Below are 22023 nucleotides of genomic sequence, written 5' to 3' on the forward strand. Positions count from 1 at the left end.
AGACCCATGAGTCACTTTACCTCTATGAGACTTAATTTCTTCATCTTGAAAAATGAGACAATACACTACCCTGTAAGGATACTGTGTAAGTTAAGTAAGATGATATAAGTAAAATACTTGGCACAGGGGAGGTAAATTTGTGAAGTTGGCAAGTCTTGCCTTCAGAGTCCCCACACCCAATATTTTCATCTCCACCATTCCTCTCTCCCTTCCAGAGTTCCTGTTTTAGATCTGCAGGATTCCAGTGAACATCTTCCGAAAGCTACCTGATGCGGTGGGAATTACCACCTTCTGGCTGTGTGACCTTGGACAAGTTGCTTACCCTATCTGAGCTTCATCTGTAAAAGGATCTTATCATAGTATTACCTCCTTAGGGTTGCAATGATGAAATTAGTGTGTAAAACACTAGTATTAAGTCTAGCAGCAGGGCTCACTAATTAGAGCCCATTAACACCTTGCACTAAGACACACCTTTAATTTCATTGTTTAACAGAACATCCTTTATCCCCAGGGAAAGAATGAGTCAAGGTGGAGCTGCAGGCCCAGTGATAGGAAAACAGGGAGACGTTTCCGCATGGTGAGCAGGGGTGAGGATCTAAAGGTGGGGTGGGGTGGAGGCTTTGCCTGGCCTCTCTCCTTGCATCCCTGTGATCTTCTTGGAAGCTCGCATGAACCAGGCCTTCTGGGTACCACATTCCCAGGATGTGGGATCCAGACATCCCTCAGGATGCAGACCCGGCCTCCACCAGGCAGAAGTGTGTCCTCCTGGCTGGCTCCCACAGCCGGCACTATCTGTCTTCCAAACTCGCTCCTAATCCTCCTAATCTTTTTACATCTCACCTGCCTGCATGCCCAGTGGCTTCCATTAGCGCCTTTCCAGCCCGATCTGCAATCTCCATCTTGGGAACGTCTCCAAGAGCAGCTCCACCTGGCTCCCGGCAGGCTTGGCTTCTCCCTCCTGGGCAGCCAGGATGCTGGTCTCCAGATGCAGCCAGCCATTAGGGGAGCTTGTTTGCTTTTTTGTTTGTTTTTTTTTTCCCCCGTATTTTTCTTACTCTTCCCCACAAAATTATTTTTGCTGTGTTTGGTCTTCTTTTTACTCCCCCCCACCCCCCGCCCAAACTTCTCAACTGGTCTCCTTGCATGGGCAGCCCTGAGTAGCATGTGAGAATTTTGCCAAGTGCCTGCCATGCACCGGATTCAAACAACACTGATCAGAAGCCTCGTCCCAGTCTGAGGGGTCAATGTCATCCCCAAACACCGTGTTCTCTCCTGCAAGAGCACACACAGCAGAAAGGGGGGAGATGCTGAATTTGGATCCATGCTGCCTCCATCTCCACAACAAATTATTTGTCGTTTTGCGATCCCCTCCGTTTTTCATAAAACAATCCCCTGAAGCTCTTTTATCTGCTGAGAGTGGCAAAGAATAAAGTGCAGGCGCTGAAGACGTGTGGCGGTTTCTGACAGTTCCCTCCCCAATTCCCAAACACTCCCCGCACGGAAAGAGAAACCCTGATCTTACGGGGGGGAGGGAAGGAGAATGGAAGGAGAGATTCTGAAGGCCCCCAGAGGAGGGGAAGGATTTCTCGAGAAAGACAAGATTAAGACAATCTCCATAATAAAGAGCCGGCCAGGAGAAGGAGAAAAAGTGGATCAGGTAGTGAGTCTGGAGGTCTGTTTTTCTGATGGAGAGGGGGGTGCAGGGTAGCAGATGAGAGTGAAGGGGCGTCCGTGTCAACGCCGTGTCCCCTTCTTGGGGTTCAGACAGTACTGTGGGGATATGAACACACCCGTTCACAGGATAGCACAGGGAGCAGGATTGTATGAGAATGTTCTTAGGTTTTTTTCATCATAACCAAACATTTCCATGAAAAGGAGCAGGGCTACACGAAATGCGCTGCACACATACCACGGAGTACTACTCAGCGATAAAACCGAACGGGCATGAAGCAAAAGCAAGGCTGAATCTCACAAGCATGTGAAACGAAAGAAGCCAGACGCAAAAGACACTGAGGAATTCTATTTACGTGAAGTTTAAGAACAGGTAGAAGTGACCCGTAGTGAGAGAGGTCGAAGCGCTGGTCTCTTTGCAGGTAGAAGGGAATACAGTCGTCCCTTGGTATCTGCAGGGGATTGGTTTCAGAACATCCCTGTGTCCCCTTGGAGACCCAAATCCAAGGATGCTCAAGTCTCTTCTATAAAATGGCATAGCATTTGCATATAACCTACACACATCCTCCTGTATACTTTTAATCCTTTCTAGATTACTTATAATACCTAATACAATGTAAATGTTATGGAAATAATTGTAAATACAATGCAAATGGTAGTAAATAGTTGCCTGCATGTGGCAAATTCAGGTTTTGCTTTTTGGGGAACTCGCTGAAATTCTTTTCAAATATTTTTGATCCGTGGTTGGTGGGATTGGCGGATGCGGACACTGAGGGCTGACGGTAATATGAGAGGCACGAGGCAAGTCACTGGGGTGATGGAAATGTTCTGTGTTTTGATCTGGGTGTGGTAAAGGGTGTCTTCATTTACATAAAAAGCCATTGAACGGGGTCACTTAAGATTTGTGCATTTTACTGTGTGAAAATAATACTTCCGTGTTTTTAAGTGCAATACAAGAACTTTAGAGTTATATTATATATACATTTGACTATCTGCATTTTGCCTAATAAAATTCAGAGAGAAAGAACTAAAGATAACTACTCATTACAATACGGCAAGGGAAAAAAAATAAAAATAAAAATAAAATACGGCAAGGGCTGCTCTCCATCCTTGTTGCTTCAGACCCTCAAGGAACTTATACTGTAGCATGTACCTGTGGGCCCCGACCCCCCATCTCCAACCCCCCACCCCTAACCACCGCCACCCCACCGCTCCCCCAACCTCCCACCACTGTCTGCCTCAGATCCAGAGCCTCTTGTGGTCTAAACACCTCACCACTGAGTACAGCTCCAGTCTTTAAAGATTTAAATTTTTAAAAAGGGAGTATACATTAGCCAACTGATACTCCGTTGAAGGACTAGAAATCTGTTCTAATGTCAAAGCTAAAAGTGACCACATAGAACTATCCCGAAACGATAATGTGGTCTTCAACATGGTGCTTTCCTAAGAATTTTTTTCCAAGGGTGAAATTGACCACTGACAATTATTGCTTCATATGCTGATTTTGGAACGCAAACTTTGAGTGGGAGGTGACGACTCCGCCAGAAAGAATCTGAGTAATTAAGAAATTATTTCTCTGATGACCCCCGGACCCTTTGTTGCAGGAAGGGGGACCCCTTCCAGGGCCCAAAACTGGGCTCTTGTCTAACAGTCAGAAATGAATTGTCTGAGGAGACACATGTGCTGACAAAGCAAGAGATTTTATTGGGAAAGGGCACCCGGGTGGAGAGCAGGAGGGTAAGGGAACCCAGGAGAACTGCTCTGCGCCTGGCTCACAGTCTCGGGTTTTATGGTGATGGGATTAGTTTCCGAGTAGTCTTTGGCCAAACATTCTAATTCAGAGTCTTTGCTCAGCCAAGATGGATGCTAGCGAGAGGGATTCTGGGAAGTGGACGGACAGGCAGTGTCTCCTCTCGACCTTTCCCGAACTCTTCCAGCTGGTGGTGGCTTACTAGTTCCGTATTCCTTATCAGGATCTCCTGTCATAAAACAACTCATGCAAATGGTTACTGTTGCCTGGCCAGGGTGGGCGGTTTCAGTCAGTGTGCTTCCCCTAACACCTTGACTGCTCTCTGGGATGGGGCTCCTGGATCCCGACCTCACAAGCATGACAAGGGTTTTCCTCTCATTCCTTTACTCCCGCTTCCCCTCCAGGACCTTGAGCTCTGGAGAAAATGAAAGACACCCTCCTCTTCTGAATGAAGGTGTCCCAGCTGTGACATTCATAGGCCTACTGCTGACCCATTACTTTTCACACTAATGATATGTTCATTATTATCGATGTCTTTTATTTCTTGGGAAGTGTTTATACTCTTGCAACAGCCTGATAAGTGTAGGAAATAAGGCAAATAGATAACTGGTGTCCTTTCAAAGTCAAATTAGAGTCGTGTCTAACAAGCCCTCCTAAGGGTCACCTGGCACTCCAGGGGAATGTCACTTTGCTTGACTTATTATTTACTATTGATTAGGGCCCAGGCTCTGTAAAGATAGCTGTTAGCTGGTAGAAAACTGATAAGTTGCCAATTATTTTTGTCTGGTAGAGATGCAAATGATTTCTTTCCAGTACAGTAGATAACCCCAACATGATGATTTTATTGTCCTAAAGAGCACTAGCCAGTTTTGTAACTACCTTAGCAACCTATGAATATTCCAGAATTCTTGGGGGTTTTTTTGTTATTGTTTTTTTCACTGAATCTCTCTCACCCTAAAGAGATATATATAATTTTTTTTTCTCATATCCTTCATTGAACAAGCTTTGTTCCTTCATTTATAAACTGCAAAAGAAAACTAACACATGCTCCCTATGTATTTCTTTTTTAAAATATTTATTTATTTATTTGGCTGCATTGGGTCTTAGTTGCAGCACTTGGGATCTTTGATCTTAGTTGTGTCAGGTGGGATCTAGTTCCCTGATCGTGGTTGAACCCAGGCCCCCTGCATTGGTAGCACAGAGTCTCAGCCACTGGACTGCCAGGGGAGCCCCTCACTATATATTTCTATATGAATTGTGCATTTAATATTTTGAAAATTATACTCTGAGAAGCCTTTCATAGTATTTGTTTTATCCTCATGCCAACTCTGTCATTTTCTATATAATCTTGGGAAAGTCTTTCTGTTTCTGATCCTCAGTTTCTTCATCTGTAAAATGGGAGCAGTCAGGCTGACCATTCTGGCTCTGACACAGTATTTCTAACTCCTCTTGCAGGGAAGCAAGATTGACACAATGCAATCAAAGAAGATGATGCTGGAAGGGATGTTACAGACCAGCCTCCCTGCTTCTTCCCTCATCTTCTCCCTCATCTTGAGAAAGTGAGGTTCAGAGAGGTTAGGTAACTGGCCCAAGGTCACACAGATATTATTTATAATGATGACTTATTTTAATGTGGTATTTGACAGTATAAACTTCCTTATGTGGGCGTGCATGCATGCTAAGTCACTTTGGTCATGTCCAACTCATTCTGATCCTATGGACTGCAGCCTGCCAGACTCCACTGTCCATGCGATTCTTCAGGCAAGAATACTGGAGTGGGTTGCCATGCTCTCCTCCAGGAGATCTTCCTGACCCAGGGATAGAACCCTCATCTCTTATGTCTCCTACGTTGGTAGGCAGGTTCTTTACCACTAGCGCCACCTAGGAAACCTAAACTTCCTTATATATTCATATCATCCCTTGGCAGCCCACCAAAGGGACTGTATCATCCCCATTTTACAGGTAAAGAAGCTCAAGGTCCAGAGAAGTGATGTGGCTTGCCCAAGCTCATAGAGAGGTGCTAGCTCCCCTGAGCCCCTGAATCCTGAGGAGCAGGAAAGGGGCTGGCAGTACGAGCTCTGGGCCCCCACCCTTAAGCCAGAGCATCCCCACCTGTACTTGTATGCACATCGTCTGTCACACAAGATTGCAAGAAAAAGGGAGTCTCAGAGTCTTGAAAACCCTGGTCCTAGACTGCCTTCACCTGCCCAGGTGCAACAACCCTCCCTCTTCTCCTCTCCTCCTCCCTCTGGAAAATGAGACAAAGCAATGACAGCAAGGACAAAACATGGCCACGGGGAGAAGCAGAAAGACGTTTTCAGCCAGGCCTGAACACACTGGCCTCCGATCCGGGGGAGACAGAATCACCCAGTCTAAAGAAAAGCGTTCTCAGGCTGGCAACAACAAAGGGAGCTGGGTTGACAGGTAGTGAGTCCCCCGTCGGTGACCATGAGCAAGGCTGGACAACCCCTCCAAATGCTGACAGCAGTTCTCTAGGTGGGCATTTCTTGCTGATTTTCATTTTTTGATCTTTAAATGTTGATCAAAGCTGATTATTAAGTGTCCAGGGTTTTGTATGTGTATTATGTCTCTAAAACTTTATACTGTTCAACAAAGGAGAATCTGCGGTTTCCAACTTATGAACAATAACCAAAACCAGGCTGAGGCCCCAGGAAGTCAAGCACAGTCCCAAGGACATGCGGCGAGGAAGTGGCAGTCTAGAAAGCTGGTGACCAAGCCCCTCACGACTGCATCACAGTTCTTGTCTCTTCACGCTTTTCTGTATTACCAAGCTTTTGGCAATGACTACGTGCTGCTTCCATGATTGTGAAAAAGTCTAACAAGTCACTGATTTGAGAGAAGGTTCCTTCCACCCTGCTGCTCCGCGTCTCCGGCAGTCTCACTGTCCCGCCCAGGACCCACTCCTCCGCCCCCATCCCTGCAGCCTCCCGCCTCGCTGTCCCTGCGCTTGCGCCACTGTGGTTGGGCTAGGATGTCCCGTGTTGCAGTCTTGCTGAGGTCTGCTCAAAATGTCCCTTGCTGGCCTCTGGCCCCTGGGGCGGATCCAGGGAAGGAGAAGGAGAAGTGGGAAGGGATGTGAAACTTGGCCCTGGGCCAGCACCGCCCTGCTGGGTGTCCCACAGGGGTCCCCGCGTGAAGGACCAGAGTATCCAGTGCGCTGAAGACTGGACGCAGGTGAGGCCACCGCTGGATGGGGAAGGGGGCTGTGACGTTTAGCGAGCCAGGGGAGGTGGCCCAGGAGACTGGACCGGGCAGGGAGGGAGGGAGAGTGCTGCTACCTGGTTCTGTACCAAGACAGGGCCGGGGGGCACTGGTCCAGGACCCAGAACAAGCGGGTTGTTCTGGGGGGACCTTGACTTCAGAGGCTTGGGGGGAGGCTGGGAGGTAGCCACAGAGCCATCAGCTCTAACCAGAATTCCTGGATCCTTGCTGGGAAAAGGCTGGGGTGTCAGAGCCCAACAGAGGGGTCCCGCAGAAGGGCCCAGGAGGTGACAGTCAACTCTCTGTCCTCCAGTGGGTGCTAAGAGGTTCCACGTGTGGGGAGGAGGGGGCAGATGTGTGTATCAGCTGTTCGTGAATTCCAGTGTGGATGTGCAACTCTGCCATCTGGGTGAGAGAGTGTTAATTAAACAGGGAGCGGGCACTTGATAAATATTTATTCAAAGGAACCGATCATCTGCAGGGAGTATATGACTGTGTGTGTCCAGGTAAGTGAGGGATGGAGTGTGTCAGTCGGAGTGTCCAGGGGTGTGTGGTGGACTCTTAAGTTTGCTTATTGTGTTGTGTAGGTGTCTGAGGGCTAGAAGCTGTGTTCGTGTGTCTGAGTGTGTAACCCTATGGATATGTTCAGTTGTGTGTGTCAATCTGTGTGAGTTTGTGGTTCTGTGTATATGCTGGGGGGTCCTTGGAGCTGGGTGGAGAGTGGACTTCAAAGGCCCTGGGTGGGGTATGTGTGCAATGGTCAGGGACATATATAGATATCGTGGGGGGGGGGGGGGGGGCGTGGTTCAAGCGTGTGAGTTGGGTGTGAACGAGTGTGTGATGTCCAGCCTGCCCAGGCCCTGCTCTTGTCTCCACAGCGGGACCATGGAAGCCCCCCGGGGCTGGCTGGTGATCAGCGTGCTGGCCATCTCCCTGGCCTCCTCCATGACCCAGGACGTGTGCCGAGCCCCAGACGGGAAGGACGGGAATGCAGGAATACCTGGCCGACCCGGACGGCCAGGCCTCAAGGGGGAGCGGGGGGAGCCGGGTAAGCCCTCCCGCGGGACCCCAGCCCCTCATCCCTGGACCTGGGCTGGCCTCCTGGAGGTGGTGGCTCAGGGTGGCAGTGAGAAGCAGAGGCGTCCACCTGGGCCCCCACAGGAAGCCCCTCAGTCTGCTTGGTCCCAGGGCCCAGCCTTCTCCCAGGGCCATTTATCCAGCCCCCCGGGCCTCTCTGTATCCCCCTTAACCGCCACATCCTCTTTCTTTGGCCTTGCTGTCCTCCTCTGGAGAGTAGGCCACTTCAAGCAAGGCCTATGAAAGGTCCTAAAGCTGTGCCCAGCCTTGGTCTTTGTTCAATCACCAGAAAGACGAATGCCCTAGTCTTTAGATTTGAGAGCCCTTGTCTTGCTGTGTGACCTTGAGTGAGTTACTCACCCTCTCTGAGCCTCAGTTGCCTCATCTGTAAAAGGGAGAAAGACCCCACCTAGCATGTGGAGAGGGATCAATCCATAACAACTGTTGTTTTTGCTTCCAGCTTCCCTGCAAGCCTGTCCCTGCTTCCCCCTTCCCTGCCCCTTCAAGCTTCAGAAACTCTCATATTCAAGAAAAAAGGCCAAGGGTGAAGGAAAAAGGAGGAGGGCAAGACCAGAGCCAGAAAAGATGGTCTCGTGTAATCACCCTGAGACTCCCAGTCCATAGACCACCAGAAAGATCTGCACAGGCATTAGCAGTGATCTGCACCCAGACATCCTACAGGTAGCCCCTGCATCTGAAGAAGTCGAGGTCAATGGCCTGGTGGGGGACAGGTAGAGGTGTGGAGTGCCCAGCTGTGGGCAGGAATGCAGTGAAGCCAGTGGACCGCCTTTTCCCAGAACCTGATCCTTCCCCAAGTGTCTGTTCAATTTCTCTTCATTGTACAGATAAACAAGCTGGGGCTCAGAGAGGTTGAGACACTTGTCCAAGGTCACACAGAACCAGTCAGAATCAATCAGGCCCAGACACTCCCCTACCATCTTATCCCACAGCTATCTGGGGCCCCAGCCACCTCCCTGAGGTCTGGAGGATACCAAACTCTCAATCCCAACCTAACCTTTTCCCCACAGGGGCCCCTGCCATCCAGACGGGGATCCGTGGCCTTAAAGGAGACCAGGGCGACCCTGGACCCCCTGGAAATCCAGGCAGAATGGGCTACCCAGGACCCGCTGGTCCCATGGGGCCCCCTGGCCTCCCGGGGTTGAAGGGCACCAAAGGGAACCCCGGAAACATCAAGGACCAGCCGCGGCCAGCCTTCTCGGCCGTGAGACCGAACCCTCTGACAAGAGACAACGTGGTCATCTTCAGAGAGGTCATCACCAACCAGGAGAATGTGTACCAGAACAACACGGGAAGGTTCCACTGCTCTGTCCCAGGCTACTACTATTTCACCTTCCAGGTGGTGTCCAAGTGGGACCTCTGCCTGTCCATCAGGTCCTCTGGGAGGGGCCAGATCCAGCCCTTGGGCTTCTGTGACTTCAACAGTAAGGGATTCTTGCAGGTGGTGTCTGGAAGCACGGTGCTGCATCTCCAGCAGGGAGACCAGGTCTGGATTGAAAAAGATGCCAGCAAGGGCCGCATTTACCACAGCCCAGAGGCCGATAGCATCTTCAGTGGCTTCCTCATCTTCCCATCCACTTGAGCAGGGAAGACCAACCCCCCCACCCCCGGTCCCCACCGTGGCCTCTGCATCCTGCTGTGTGGCCCTGGCCCACTCACTCCAGCTCTCTGGCCATCTCTGCTCTGCCCTATCAAGTGGGTGTTCTGTTGCTTTAGCTGCCTGAACGGAGATCATGTCTTAGAACTCTTCCTGGAATAAATATCTGAATCCACATCTGCTGAGCCTGAAGTTCACTGGCTACCTTGGGCATTGGGAGGGAGGCTGAAGAATGACAACAGTTATTTAAGTGCTTACAAGGCAGGCCCATATTTAGCATTTTACAGCGTGTATTTAGCAGGTCCTGGGAGCCTCATCAGCCTGGACTCGAATCCTGGGCCACTATTTGCTTAAATCCAATTACTTGCATTTTATGTTGCTTTGGTGAATCTCAGTTTCCTGATCTGTAAAGTGGGAATACTGACAGCACCCACCTCAATGGGTTGTTCAGAGGATTAAATGACTTGATATATGAAAATTGCAGAGGAGTTCCTGGGGCATTAATAAGGGGCCTCCCAGGTGGTTCAGACTGTAAAGAATGTGCCTGCAATGTGGGAGACCTGGGTTTGATCCCTGGTTTGGGAAGATCCCCTGGAGGAGGGCATGGCAACCCACTCCAGTATTCTTGCCTGGAGAATCCCCACGAACAGAGGAGCCTGGCGGGCTACAGTTCATGGGGTCGCAAAGAGTTGGACGCGACTGAGTGACTAAGCCCACACACATACGGTTTAACCTTTATTGTATTTTGTTTAGTCTTTACAGTTGAACTTTGAGTTGGGTATTATGACTGATCCCATTTTACAGATAGTGAAACTGAGTGAGTGTTAAGGAGAACTTAAAGCCCAAGGTTAGCATGTAAGGCAGAGAAGGGCATGGCAACCCGCTCCAGTATTCTTGCCCGGAGAATCCCAGGGATGGAGGAGCCTGATGGGCTGCCATCTGTGAGGTCGCACAGAGTCGGACACAACTGAAGCGACTTAGCAGCAGCAGCAAGCAGCATGTGAGGAGAGGGGGTGGGGTTGACCCCAGGTCCTGCTAATACCCAAGTCTGCGTGTTTACCTGCTCCCTTCGCCAGCCTCCATAGCCACACACCCGACACATGGCACATGTCGCTTCCAAGGCTGAACCAGAAAGGCAGGGGCTCACAGAGAGGGAGCATTTGACCCAAGGGCATCCAGAGGTCCTCCCTGCCGAGTGTCCTGAGTCCAGCTCTGGACTTCTACCCTGGCAGGCGTGGAGGGTGGGCATGCATCCCGCTTGCACTGGGGGCTTGGAGGATCTGGAATGTTCCTGGTCCATTCCCAGGGTCTCACTTCACCTGTCCGGGTGCTGCTGAGAAGCAAAAGCCCCACTATGTCCTCTGTGCATGAGAAGGGTAAGGAGACCAGAAGTCCAGTCCTGGACATGCCCCATGCTTTTTGCCAAAGGAAGCCAACTTTACCTTTGTGCTGCTCATACTCACGTGTAAACACACACACACACACACACACACACACACACTAGAATACATATCACACACTCACACACTTCCTGGACCAAGACTCATTCACTCCTCACCCACAGACCCACTCTGTGAGACCCACAGGGCACACCCCTGGACACACTACTTGTGCCTTCAAACCCACAGACACACTGAGGGATACACACAGTCATACCCGCACACCCCCACCTCCCCACAACCATCAGTAGTGCTCTCACATACACGTGTCCCTGACATACAGGTGCACACTCACGCCTCACCCTCCCACGTGCACGCACCTTGGAAATGCCCTTGTTCTCTTGAGCGTTGACCTTGGGGGTCCTCACGTACCGATAGCCCCCCCACCGTCCTTCCCCACACATTGGGACCCTTTGGGGGGCTGTCTGGCCCCATCAACAGTCTTGTGGGATCAGGAAGAAGAGAGTGGGGCTGCGGAGACTCTCCAGTCCCGCTTTGGCCTCCACTCTGCCCTGGTTTCCCCCCCAGCCGGCCCGGCACACACATACACGCACATGGACCGGGAAGCGAAACAGATCTGTGAGCCCCTACTGTGTGCTGGACACCTCATAACCATCAATGTGTTTAATCCCATCAAAACAATGAGGACCCCGAGGCTCAGAGAACCGAGGCGTCTACACAAGGCCCAGTGGCAGAAAGTGGTAGGTCCTGGCTTTGAACTCTGCCTGACTCCAGACTGGAGGGCTTCTCATCACAATGGGGCTCCCAGACACCCTCGGGGTGAAGGTCCCATAAGAAGCTAGAGACCTGGCTGCAGAAATGATGGGTGCGGGGGCGGGGGTACGCCGCTGCCTTGTATCCTAAATTCCATCCACACCCACCCCTCTGCCGAGGCAGATCACGGCCGCTAGGAGAGGAGGGGACCCAGCAGCGTCCAGCTGGCCAGACGGGCGGGGCGAGGGAGAGCTGCGTGCGGGCAGAGGCTGCCACCTGCTGGACAAGCCAGACCAGGCACAAAGCAGGTGACGGCCGAAGACGGGCGGGGGGCCTGGGTGCCCTCCAGCGGGTCCCCCACGCCCTCCTGATGCCACAGCCATCCTCGCTGCTCTCCCCAGCCCTGCACCCACCTGAGAATTCCAGGGCCAAGTGCACTCACATTCTCGCTCTTGCTCCACACTCTGCAGCCCACAGCCATGGGGCGGAGGGCCAGCTGGGGAGACGGGCCCTGACCGAGGCAGGGGCGGCCTTCCGAACGCAGCGCATGCCTCGCACAGGGCTGGGCACGGCGTGTGCATTAGCCCTGCCCTGCATGGAGGCTCCTGGAAACCCCACTTTCAGAGCAGAAATCGATGCTTGGGGAGGTCAAACCACTCACTTACATGAATGGCAGGCGCAGAGTCAGGGCTGGAACACTCCACTGCCCGTTACCTCCTTCTTTCCCGAAATTTCTCATGAGGAGAAGGGGAGAATGGACCTCTCTCAGCTCTGCCAGCCTGGCCCCGACTGGCAACCCCTCACCAGCCTTAATGGGCTCTGAGAGCAGATGTGGGGTGCTGGGGATGGAGGTAAGGAAAGTGGAGCTGGCAGGGAAGGTAGGTTCACCCGGGGCCCCAGAAGAGAAAGAAATGCCAACACCAAAAGCCCGGTCTTCTCTCCCTGACCCCAACCCCCAATATACAGATGGGAAGGCTGAGGCCTAGGGACACCAGTGCTTTGCTGAAGGCCTCCAGGCAAGGGAGTGGCAGCGCTGAAAGGAGACCCCAGAGGAGTCTGTCCACCACAGCAGGCTGCCTGCTGTCAGAGCTTGCCCTCACCGAGTGCACCCCCAAGTAGGACAAATGGGGGGCATATGGAAGGTTGGGCTTCCCAGATGGCACTCGTGGTAAAGAACCTACCTGCCAATGCAAGAAACATAAGGGACGTGGGTTCAATCCCTGGGTCGGGAGGGTGTGGCAACCCACTCCAGTATTCCTGCCTGGAGACTCCTCATGGACAGAGGAGCCTGGTGGGCTACAGTCATAGGGTTGCCGAGTCGGACACAACTGAAGCGACTTAGCACGCACAGTATGGACATTTCTAAAATAACACCTGCCATTTGACAAATGCATACAAGACTTGTCTCTGGGCGCAGCCATGAAGCGGTCAGAGCAAGGCTTTGGACCCAAGAAACCACTCACTTGTGCAGCTTTGGACAAGGGTTTCACTTTCCTCAGCCTCAGTTTCCTCATCTGTAAAGAGGAGGGTTATAACTTCCTCCTGTGGATCTTGTGAAATAGCTGTCTCAGGCACAGTAAATGGCAACAAACAGGGATGGGTATTTGCTAGGCTGAACTCGACTCTAGAAGTCTGCCCAGGCAGCTGAGGTTCATACACACACTGACACACACACATCCTTCACCAGATCTAAGGAAGTGGCCGTTTCCTCTTTTCAGACACTCATGACCCAGGGGGCACACAGGGGTATCACCGCGGTCAGCCTAGCTCAGCACCCAGAATAAAGTACTGAGTCAGGAAAAATTATGGGAAAGGGGATGTGGTTCTGGGGGGAGGTGGGAGGGGGCCGCCCAGTCCTCTCCGGGTCCTCCTGGCTGGGTCCACTCGGACACGGCGTACGCCTGCCTTGGAGAGGGGAAGCCGGTCCGAGGACCTCTCCGTGACCAGACCGGACACCTCCCACCCGTCCAGGTGAGGGCAGAGGGCAGCTTTTCCCCGCCGCCGCTTCCTGACACGTGGCCTCAGAGGCAGCCTGACTTGGGACAGGAAGGAGGGTCCCTGTCTCTGCTGAGCCGGGGTCCTGAGCTTGAAGCAGGGACCCCACTCCCCATCCATCAGGCGGCCCCCAGGGGCGAGGGGCCGGGGAAGGGAGGTTGGCCCCCAAGGGCTGAGAAGGACGGTCCCCTGGGGAGAGACAGCGTGAGGAGGGTGGGCCAGGGGCCAACTCAGCTCTCTCCCCATCAGCTCCCTGCCCAGGTGGACATGGGGTCCGGCGCCTGGCGCCTCCTGGTACTAAACCTGCTCCTGCTCCTGCTGGCACGGCCGCTCAGGGGCCAGGCGGGCACACACTGCTATGGAATCCCTGGGATGCCGGGCCTGCCCGGGGCCCCCGGGAAGGACGGGTATGACGGGCTGCCAGGGCCCAAGGGCGAACCAGGTGAGTCTGCCGGCCTGGCGGGGAGAGGCCACCTGGGGCCTGGGGGCAGGGCTTGGACTGTCCATCAGGGACCAACTCGGAGGAAGGCGTTCAGTGGCTTGATGGTGAGGAGGGTGGTCCCTTTGGCCACACCCGCTCCCTCAGCCGAGTTTTAACTCTTGTGGCAGTTATGGCCCCTTCTCCCCTCAGAGCTCAGGACTCAGGTGTCCCTAATTCACCTCTTTGCCCCTCAGATTTCCCATATGATACCAAGGAGAGACCTAGAGCATCTGTCTGAGAAGGTGGCAGGGAGGGTCACAGGAGATAACCCAGGCGAAAGCTTTGGCGAACTTCTAAAACACTCTGCTACTGTTTTATTCCATCCCTTCCACAACTTGCCCTCTAACGTGGACCCCAGTGACTGTAGCCCAGATGGTGAGGGTTCAGGTCCCAGCCCCACTGCTTCCCCACTCCCCCACCCACTGTGTATACTTGCCCAACTTAATAAGCCTCCAGTGCCTCAGTTTCCGCATCTGTACAATGGGGAGATGGTAGCACTTGTTGTACAGGTGTGCTGTGATGATTAATAAGATATAGTAGAAAACAGCATGTGGAAGCTATCTGTAAGTGCAGACTCTGGTCATTGCTGCCCTTCTCATCCCTGTCTTTATCAGGGCTGTGTGCACCCCTGCCTCCCTGGGGCTCTGGGTAGTTGGAGGGGTGGGGAGTGAGGAGTCAGGGTCGCGGTCACAGAATCATCTGTCGGAGATTCGCAGGCAAGCCCCGGCATGAGTGAAGAGGGCTGAGGACATGAGTGGGCGCTGGGTGCTGGGTGAGAGCTGGAGTCTGGGGGCACTTTATCTGGCGGTGGGCACACATCTGGAGGGGGCTGGAGTGTGTCCAGAGTGGGTGTGAAGGAAGCTGGGGCAGGGCTGAGCAGAGGTGACGGGGTGGCAGAGGCATTGGGCAGGGGAGACCAGTGGAGACGGATGTCCTTAGGAATTTCCCACTGTCACCTGCCCTCCTGGAAAGAGAGTGGAATCACACCAACATTCCATAAGGAATCCTCCAACTCAGGCTGAGTCAAAGGAAGCCCCCAGATCTGCCATTTTTCCAGGACCCTGAACTTCACAGCTGCCTCTGACTATCTCACTGCCCAGAGTGGTTGATGGTCACCAAGTATTGAGCTCCTAATTTGTGCCAGACACAGGTTCCAAGTGCTCTCCATAGATTCATCTCTCGGGGCAGAAAAAACTAACTCTATTTTACAAATGAGAAAGCTGAGGCCAAAATCCTTTGAAGATGTGATTTACCCACTTTGTACAAATGTTGAAGTTGAGGTTCTGGGAGATTGAGCCACTGGCCCAAAGTCACACACTGGGATCCTGTTGGATTCCCGAGGCCACACCCTCCACCACGACCGCCCGCTGCCTCTCAGGCCCCCCTCCCCACGGGTGTGTCTGCCCCCACTGCCTGAAGAAAGAGGCACAGCCTTGCCCAGCATCACTGATGGCCACCCCCCGAGACCGACATTACTGACACTACCTATGAGGTGTCCGGCACACACATGCTCCCACCCAACACGGCTAGCCACTCCGGGGGATCCCTTCCATCATGGCTTTATCTCACCTGGGCGAACAGAGTCTCTGGGAGGGAAGGTCACCTGCCCGGGATCACACAGCCTGAGGCCTGGGTCCACTGGGTTCTGATTCTCTTCTCCTAACCTGGGATCTACGCAGCTCACCAGTTGCAGAGAATTCTGTTAGTGTGTCTCCACCGACAACCACACTAAAGGCAGTCAGAGGAGGAAACAGCCATGAGGGCCAGCAGTGGTGGTCAGAGAGGGCTTCCTGGAAGAGGAGACTGGAGTCAGGCCCTGAAAGATGAGTATGGTTTGGACAAGGGGAGAAGAAGCTCACGGAAGCTCCGATAACCAGGGCGGCAACAAGCATCAGACACTCGGACTGGGACTCAGCCAGACTTGACTTTCTGAGTCCTGACTCCACCTCCTACTGGTGGCATGGCCTTGGGCAGGTTTCTGGCCTCACTTTCCCCATCCGTAACTTGAAGGAAGTTGAGCTGGGCCAGCTGTCAGAGGGTCTGATTTGGGCTGAAAGGGGGTGGAGGGGCTGGAGAGAGGCAGCCTGGAAGGCTCCATCTGGAGGACCCCATGTGTTAAGCTGGCCTGAGTGGTTCCAGCTCAGACATAGAAACCAGTTTTGTGGATCTCTGAATCTTATAAAATACCAAGGACCCTCTTTAAGAAAAATAGTACAAAATTAGGGATACATTTGATGTGTGTGTGGGGGGAGGTTACACAAACCTCCATACACTACAAAATTGTGTTAGAACTGCACACACACACAGTGCATGTAAAAGAGGAGCTGTGGTCAATTTCTTGATTTTGATTCCATACTTTAGTTCTGCAAGATTGGGGAAAACTAGGTAAAGAATACACAAGACTTCCTTTTTTATTTTTTGGCAACTTCCTGTGAATTTGTAATTATTTCAACACAAAAAGTTGAAAAACTTATAAAATTACCCAAAGGACCTTGACGGGGTCAGTGCAAGTTAACAGGGCCTAAAGTTTAAGTTTTAGGAGCTTTCCAGAAAATCTGCCTCTGACCCATCTTCTGATTTTTTGTCAAGAAAAAGTAGGAACGTAGACTTTTAGGTAAGGAGGTATCTGAGGCCACGTGGTGTCCGTGGGCTAACAGTCGTGGCCTCTGGCACAGGCTCTGAGATCCAGCCCGGCTCTGACACCTCCTGAGCTGCCTGGTCCTACCCTCTCCATCACAAATGTGGGAACCGAGGTGGAGAGTTAGGGCCAAGACTCAGCCAAGGTCAGAGGGCAAGACCAAGGGGAGGCAGGATTTGAACCACGGTCTCCCTCCCCTCCTGCTCCCTGCACAGTGCTCCCAGGTGGATAAGCCGCCATCTGGGGTAAGGAGAGTCCAGGGACCAAACCCTGGTGGGTGGCCCCTGGAGGACCATCGGGTCCCTCTTTCCACCCCTGCCCCATCACTGCCTTCCCACCTGCTCTCTCCCCAGGAATCCCAGCTACCCCTGGGACCCGAGGACCCAAGGGCCAGAAGGGAGACCCCGGCACACCTGGCTATCCTGGGAAAAATGGCCCCATGGGGACCCCGGGGATTCCGGGGACTCCCGGCACCATGGGCCCCCCCGGGGAGCCGGGTGTGGAGGGCAGGTACAAGCAGAAGCACCAGTCGGTGTTCTCGGTCACGCGGCAGACTGTCCAGTTCCCAGAGGCCAACAGCCTGGTCAAGTTCAACGAGGTCATCACCAACCCACAGGGGCATTACGACAGGGACACCGGCAAGTTCACCTGCAAAGTCCCGGGCCTCTACTACTTTGTCTTCCACACGTCGCACACGTCCAACCTGTGCGTGCTGCTGTTCCGCAGCGGCTTCAAGGTGGCCACCTTCTGCGACCACATGACCAGCAGCAAGCAGGTCAGCTCGGGCGGCGTGCTGCTGCGGATGCAGGAGGGCCAGCAGGTGTGGCTGGCGGTCAACGACTATAACGGCATGGTGGGCACGGAAGGCTCTGACAGCGTCTTCTCCGGCTTCCTGCTCTTCCCTGACTAGGGAGGGCAGGTCTGCTCTGGTCCCCGGGGGCCGCCCCATCTCCCCTCAGCTTCCCCGCGAGAACCCACTGTGCTGCATCCATGCTCAGGCCCCTCTTGCCACCGATGAACGCAGCCTCCTCCAGGAAGCCCACCCTGCCCTCCTGCCCTGAGTTCTCTCCCTCCTCCTCCGGTACTGTCGTGAGTGTTTTCCAAGTCCAAGAAGAGGCAGGAGGCACATAAATAAATAACTAAATCAACAGCTATGCGCGACTCTGAATCCTCACTGCCAATTCCCTAAAAAGCGATTCCCTTCATCTTCCACTTTGCACCTGTCACAGCCATCTGTGGCCTCCAGATTCAGGCATCAGTAAAGCTTGGTGCCAAGGTTGAGACGCTTGGCACCGTTCGGCCATTTGGGAGAGAGCTGCTCAAATGTGGCTGAAAGGCCGCAAGGGGTCCCCAAGGGGGTGTCTGCGGTCACTTGTTCATGTGAGAGGCACTGCTGTCTTAAAGATGTCCACGGTCGCAGGTGAATGGGAATGTGTTTGAATTCCCAAGCTATGTTGATCCCTTTCGAATTTCTGGAGCACCCATCACAAGAGGGATTTGGGGCTCAGGTGGGCCCAGCACAGACTCAGACAAGATGTGCAATGAATTTGTGCTGAATTAATGAATGAATTGGGGTGAATGCATGAATGAATAGTGGGTTAATGAATGACTAAAAGCAGAGCAAGTGAATGAGTAAAGAAAATCGTAATAGCTAACATTTATTGAACACTTACTATGCACCAGGAGTGATGCTAACCCACCTATTAAATCATTTAACATTCATAACTATGTTCTAGATGGGCATGGAAGGGTGAGGGAGGATCTGACTCTTGGAGTCTAATTTCCCCCGAATACCTGAGACTCTGGGGGCCCCCAGGAGATCATCCAAAACCATGGCTTCCCATAAGCCATCTGGGCTTCACTGTGAGATTCCTGATGGCGGGCCCAGCTGGGTCATCTTGTTGGAGAACCAGGAAGCTGGCCGTAAACTGCTGCACTTTCACTGTGCCGACCACAACAAGGGGTTGACAGCTCAGGTTCAAAAAGACAAAAAGTGTAACTTTCCTGCCCAGCTTGCAGCTCCGGCCTCAGAGCCCAGTGAGGCCCGAGGCTCACTCAGGCCAGGGAGAGCCCCCACAGCCCAGCTGGGGTCTCAGCTTGGTTCTGCAAGACCCTGTGGAGCTCACAGAGGTTCAAGATGAGCCGTAACAGCAGAGGCGAGAGCCCAGCTTTCCACCCGCCTCCATCCACTTTGGCTCTTTGTTCCTGAAAGCTGCTGTCTCACACCTCCAGAGCTTTACCCATGATGTTCCTTCATTCTGTAGAGCTCCTGCCCCACCCACACAATCCACTTAGATAATACACACTCAGCTGCCAGGAATCAACACAAAGATCACCTCCTCCATGAAGCCTTCTCTGATTCTTCCCTTCGTGTCCCCACAGCGCCCTCCACCGACTTGGACCACAGACCTGTGACTTGTTAGAGCCCAGGTTTCTGAATCTGGGGGTGCAACAAAATTACCTGCGGATTTATTTACAAAATAAAAAGCAGATCTCTGGACTCAGACCCGTTATAGAAGTTTGAGAAGACTACTATTTCCAGCAAGTCCCAGGCTGTCTTACATCTCAGGAGTGGGTCACAGAGGAGCTCTTGGAACGGGGAGAACCTGCATCGACCTGTTTCACCAATCAACCTATTCTGAAAAACGGAAAGCTACTCTAGGTTGATTCAAGGGCCACAGTGACCCCAGAGGTAGCAGCAGCAGCATTGGGTTTCCGTGGAAGCGCTTCTAGGGGTGTTTTCCTTGAGGCAGTGGAGGCTGTCACCCCAAGGTCAGGACAGGTCAGGTTCACGTTCTCATTGTAGCATGGGGACCCAGTTCAGTCCCTGTTAGCCCCCTGAGATCTCGCTCACCCTCCTCAGCATCAGAAATATGGCTGAAGCTAGTAAGCCCGTGATGAAGAAAGCTTCACAATCTGTTCCTTTGGAGAGGAGTAAGAGAGAAAACGAACAATTCCGTAAACTCTTTGTCGGTGACTTGAGCTCTGAGACCACAGAAGAAAGTCTGTGGAACTATTACCGGCAGTGGGGATATCTTACAGACTGTGTGTTAATAAGGGACCCTGCCAGCCAAAAATCAAGAAGATTTGGTTTCATCACGTTTTCCTCCATGGCTGAGCTGGATGCCGCCATGGCGGCCAGACCTCATTTCATTGATGGGAAAATAGTTACGCCCAAACGCGCTGTCCCAAGAGAGGACCATGGAAAGCTGGGGGCTCTCGTCACTGTGAAGAAGCTGTTCGTTGGCGGAATTACAGAAGACACGAAGGAACATCATCTTAGAGATTACTTTGAGAAGTACGGAAAAATCAACGCCATTGAGATAGCTACTGACGGACAGTCTGGCAAGAAAAGGGGCTTCGGATTTATTACTTTTGATGACCATGATCCCGTGGATAAGATCGTACTGCAGAAAAATCATACCATCAATGGTCATCGTGCAGAAGTAAGAAAGGCCTTGTCTAGGCAAGAGATTCAAGAAGGCCAACATTTGAGAAGTCGAGGAGGAGGCGATGTTGGTTTGGAGTATTTTCATGGTGTTGGTGCAAATGTGGGAGCAGGACGAGGAAGGAACTTCAGAGGAGAATCCGGGGGTTCTGGAAGAGGACGTCAGTTTGGGGATGGCTCTCATGGGTACGGAGGAAGAGCTGGAGGTGGCAGTTGGGGGGTTAGGCCTGGTTACGGGGCAGGACAAGGAGGATGTGGTGGTGGAGGGTCTGCAGACGGCTACCAGGATGAGCGCTTCAGAGCCTGTTATGACAACTACGGAGGAAGAAGTTATGCAAGTCGCAATGACAGTGATTTGAGCAATCAGAAGCAGAAACCTTCTAAGTACGATTTACTGAAGAGTGGAAAGTTGAGAGACAGCAGAAACATGGGCGGGTCATATACTGGAGGAAACCACAACCCAGGAGGCGGTAGAGGACGTGGGGGTTATGGAGAGGCAAGCCGGTGGGGGCCTTCTCAGTGGCCATGGGCTTGACTGCATGCAGAGGAGCCCAGAGGGGAGAGAAGAGCCTCAGATGATCCAAGCAACAGTGCGAAGGAAACTCTTAACTCGGTCATGCCTAAATATGCAGCGACACGGCAGAAGACACCAGAGCTGGTACCGAGAGCCACTTTGTGAGTGGACTCAGTTACGGAGGAACACTATTTTCCTATGGAGGAAAGACTTTTTAAAAAATGCTTTTGCGATGGTTTTTGAGCTTTTGAAATGTTCTGTCTTTCCAGCAGTCTCTGGAAGAGTGTAGAATCATCCCTTCTTGGATAATATCCCATTTCCAAGTTTCGGGACATGGGAAAATGTTTCAAGATTTTTCTCGAAGTTTTGAAAAGCTGTTAGCCAGAATCAAGGGATAATAAGACATAATATCATTCTTCTTAAGACATGTATTTCATGTGTAGAGTTAAGAAACTATTGTGCATTTAAGATTTAATAAAATAATTTTAAAAGTAAAACAGTAGTGGTCTGTCCTCTTTGAATGCTTTGCATTTTTACCTTTTAAATATTTTTTTTTGTTTTAGGATGTCAAAGTTTGAACTGTGCAGTGTGATGATATGACTTAAATATACTATGAAATGATTACCAAAAATTTTTTTCCTTGTGATGATGAATATTCTTAGGACTTACTCCCTCAACAATTTTTGTAATATCCTACAGCTGTGCTAATTTTGGTCACCTTGTTCATTATATTTTTTATAATGTTGAATAACATGTCATGAACTTATTGGTCATTTGTATATATTTTTTGGATAAATGTCTATTCAGTTCCTTGGTCCATACCACAATTTGATATTTGTTATTGTGGTGTATGGGTTTTGTTATACATTACATGTTTTGTATTTATCTTATAACTGGAAGCTTGTACCTTTCGACAACCTTTATCCTGTATTTTCTTCCACCAGTTCTCTGCCCCCTGGGAACCACAAACATGATTTTTTTTCTGAGTTTAATCTTTTTTTTTTTTTGGATTTCACAAATAAACATGGTCATACCAAAAGACAGGTTTGGGGAGGACGGAGATGTGGGTGGGCAGGCAGTTTGCCAGGTGAACTTAACGCATATTGTCCAGCAGTTGGCTTTTATGCACTTATTTCCTTACATGTCTGCCTCCCTACTGGACCAGGAGCATCCTAGAGGGCAGGTCCATTTCATACATGCCTGGCTCATGCATAGGAGGGCATGGGAAATATGTCAGATGAGAAGGAAGGAGAGATGGAGACACACACAAATAACAGAGGCCAGGGCCCAGGAACCCAGGCTGGTTCACAGGGTCTGAGAGCCTCTGGCAGGGACAAGGCGGAGGTCATGGGGCCAATCCACTCACAGTTCACTTCCAGCAACCACTTAGCGGTCTACCCGGCAGTGCCTCAAGTGATACATGTTTCTCCTCGTTTCTCTTTTGTTTAAAAAATCAATA

At 51.8% G+C, this 22023-nt stretch overlaps 3 protein-coding genes across 4 annotated transcripts; all 3 read left to right on the forward strand.

Annotated features, from left to right (window-relative positions):
• Window positions 1-6458: 6458 nt before the first annotated feature.
• C1QA (complement C1q A chain) lies at window positions 6459-9512 on the forward strand. 2 transcript variants are annotated; one of them, XM_061148136.1, is made up of 3 exons: window positions 6459-6616; window positions 7522-7691; window positions 8749-9512. In XM_061148136.1, exons 2-3 carry the CDS (start codon window positions 7529-7531, stop codon window positions 9318-9320), a joined length of 735 nt encoding a protein of 244 aa, XP_061004119.1. In that variant the 5' UTR covers window positions 6459-6616; window positions 7522-7528; the 3' UTR covers window positions 9321-9512. The 2 variants fall into 2 exon arrangements, with proteins under 2 accessions (XP_061004119.1, XP_061004120.1); XM_061148137.1 differs by lacking the exon at window positions 6459-6616 and adding an exon at window positions 7014-7149.
• Window positions 9513-13333: 3821 nt separating this feature from the next.
• C1QC (complement C1q C chain) lies at window positions 13334-17756 on the forward strand. Its single transcript, XM_061148140.1, has 2 exons — window positions 13334-13459; window positions 16956-17756. The coding sequence occupies exon 2, from the start codon at window positions 17042-17044 to the stop codon at window positions 17510-17512; it is 471 nt and encodes a 156-aa protein (XP_061004123.1). The 5' UTR covers window positions 13334-13459; window positions 16956-17041; the 3' UTR covers window positions 17513-17756.
• A 141-nt stretch (window positions 17757-17897) lies between these two features.
• On the forward strand, window positions 17898-21556 carry LOC133060592 (heterogeneous nuclear ribonucleoproteins A2/B1-like). Its single transcript, XM_061148138.1, has one exon. It carries the CDS (start codon window positions 19476-19478, stop codon window positions 20583-20585), a length of 1110 nt encoding a protein of 369 aa, XP_061004121.1. The 5' UTR covers window positions 17898-19475; the 3' UTR covers window positions 20586-21556.
• The last annotated feature ends 467 nt before the right edge of the window (window positions 21557-22023 follow it).

The sequence above is a fragment of the Dama dama genome, chromosome 8 (assembly GCF_033118175.1).
Source record: "Dama dama isolate Ldn47 chromosome 8, ASM3311817v1, whole genome shotgun sequence".
In the NCBI taxonomy this organism is placed as follows: domain Eukaryota; kingdom Metazoa; phylum Chordata; class Mammalia; order Artiodactyla; family Cervidae; genus Dama; species Dama dama.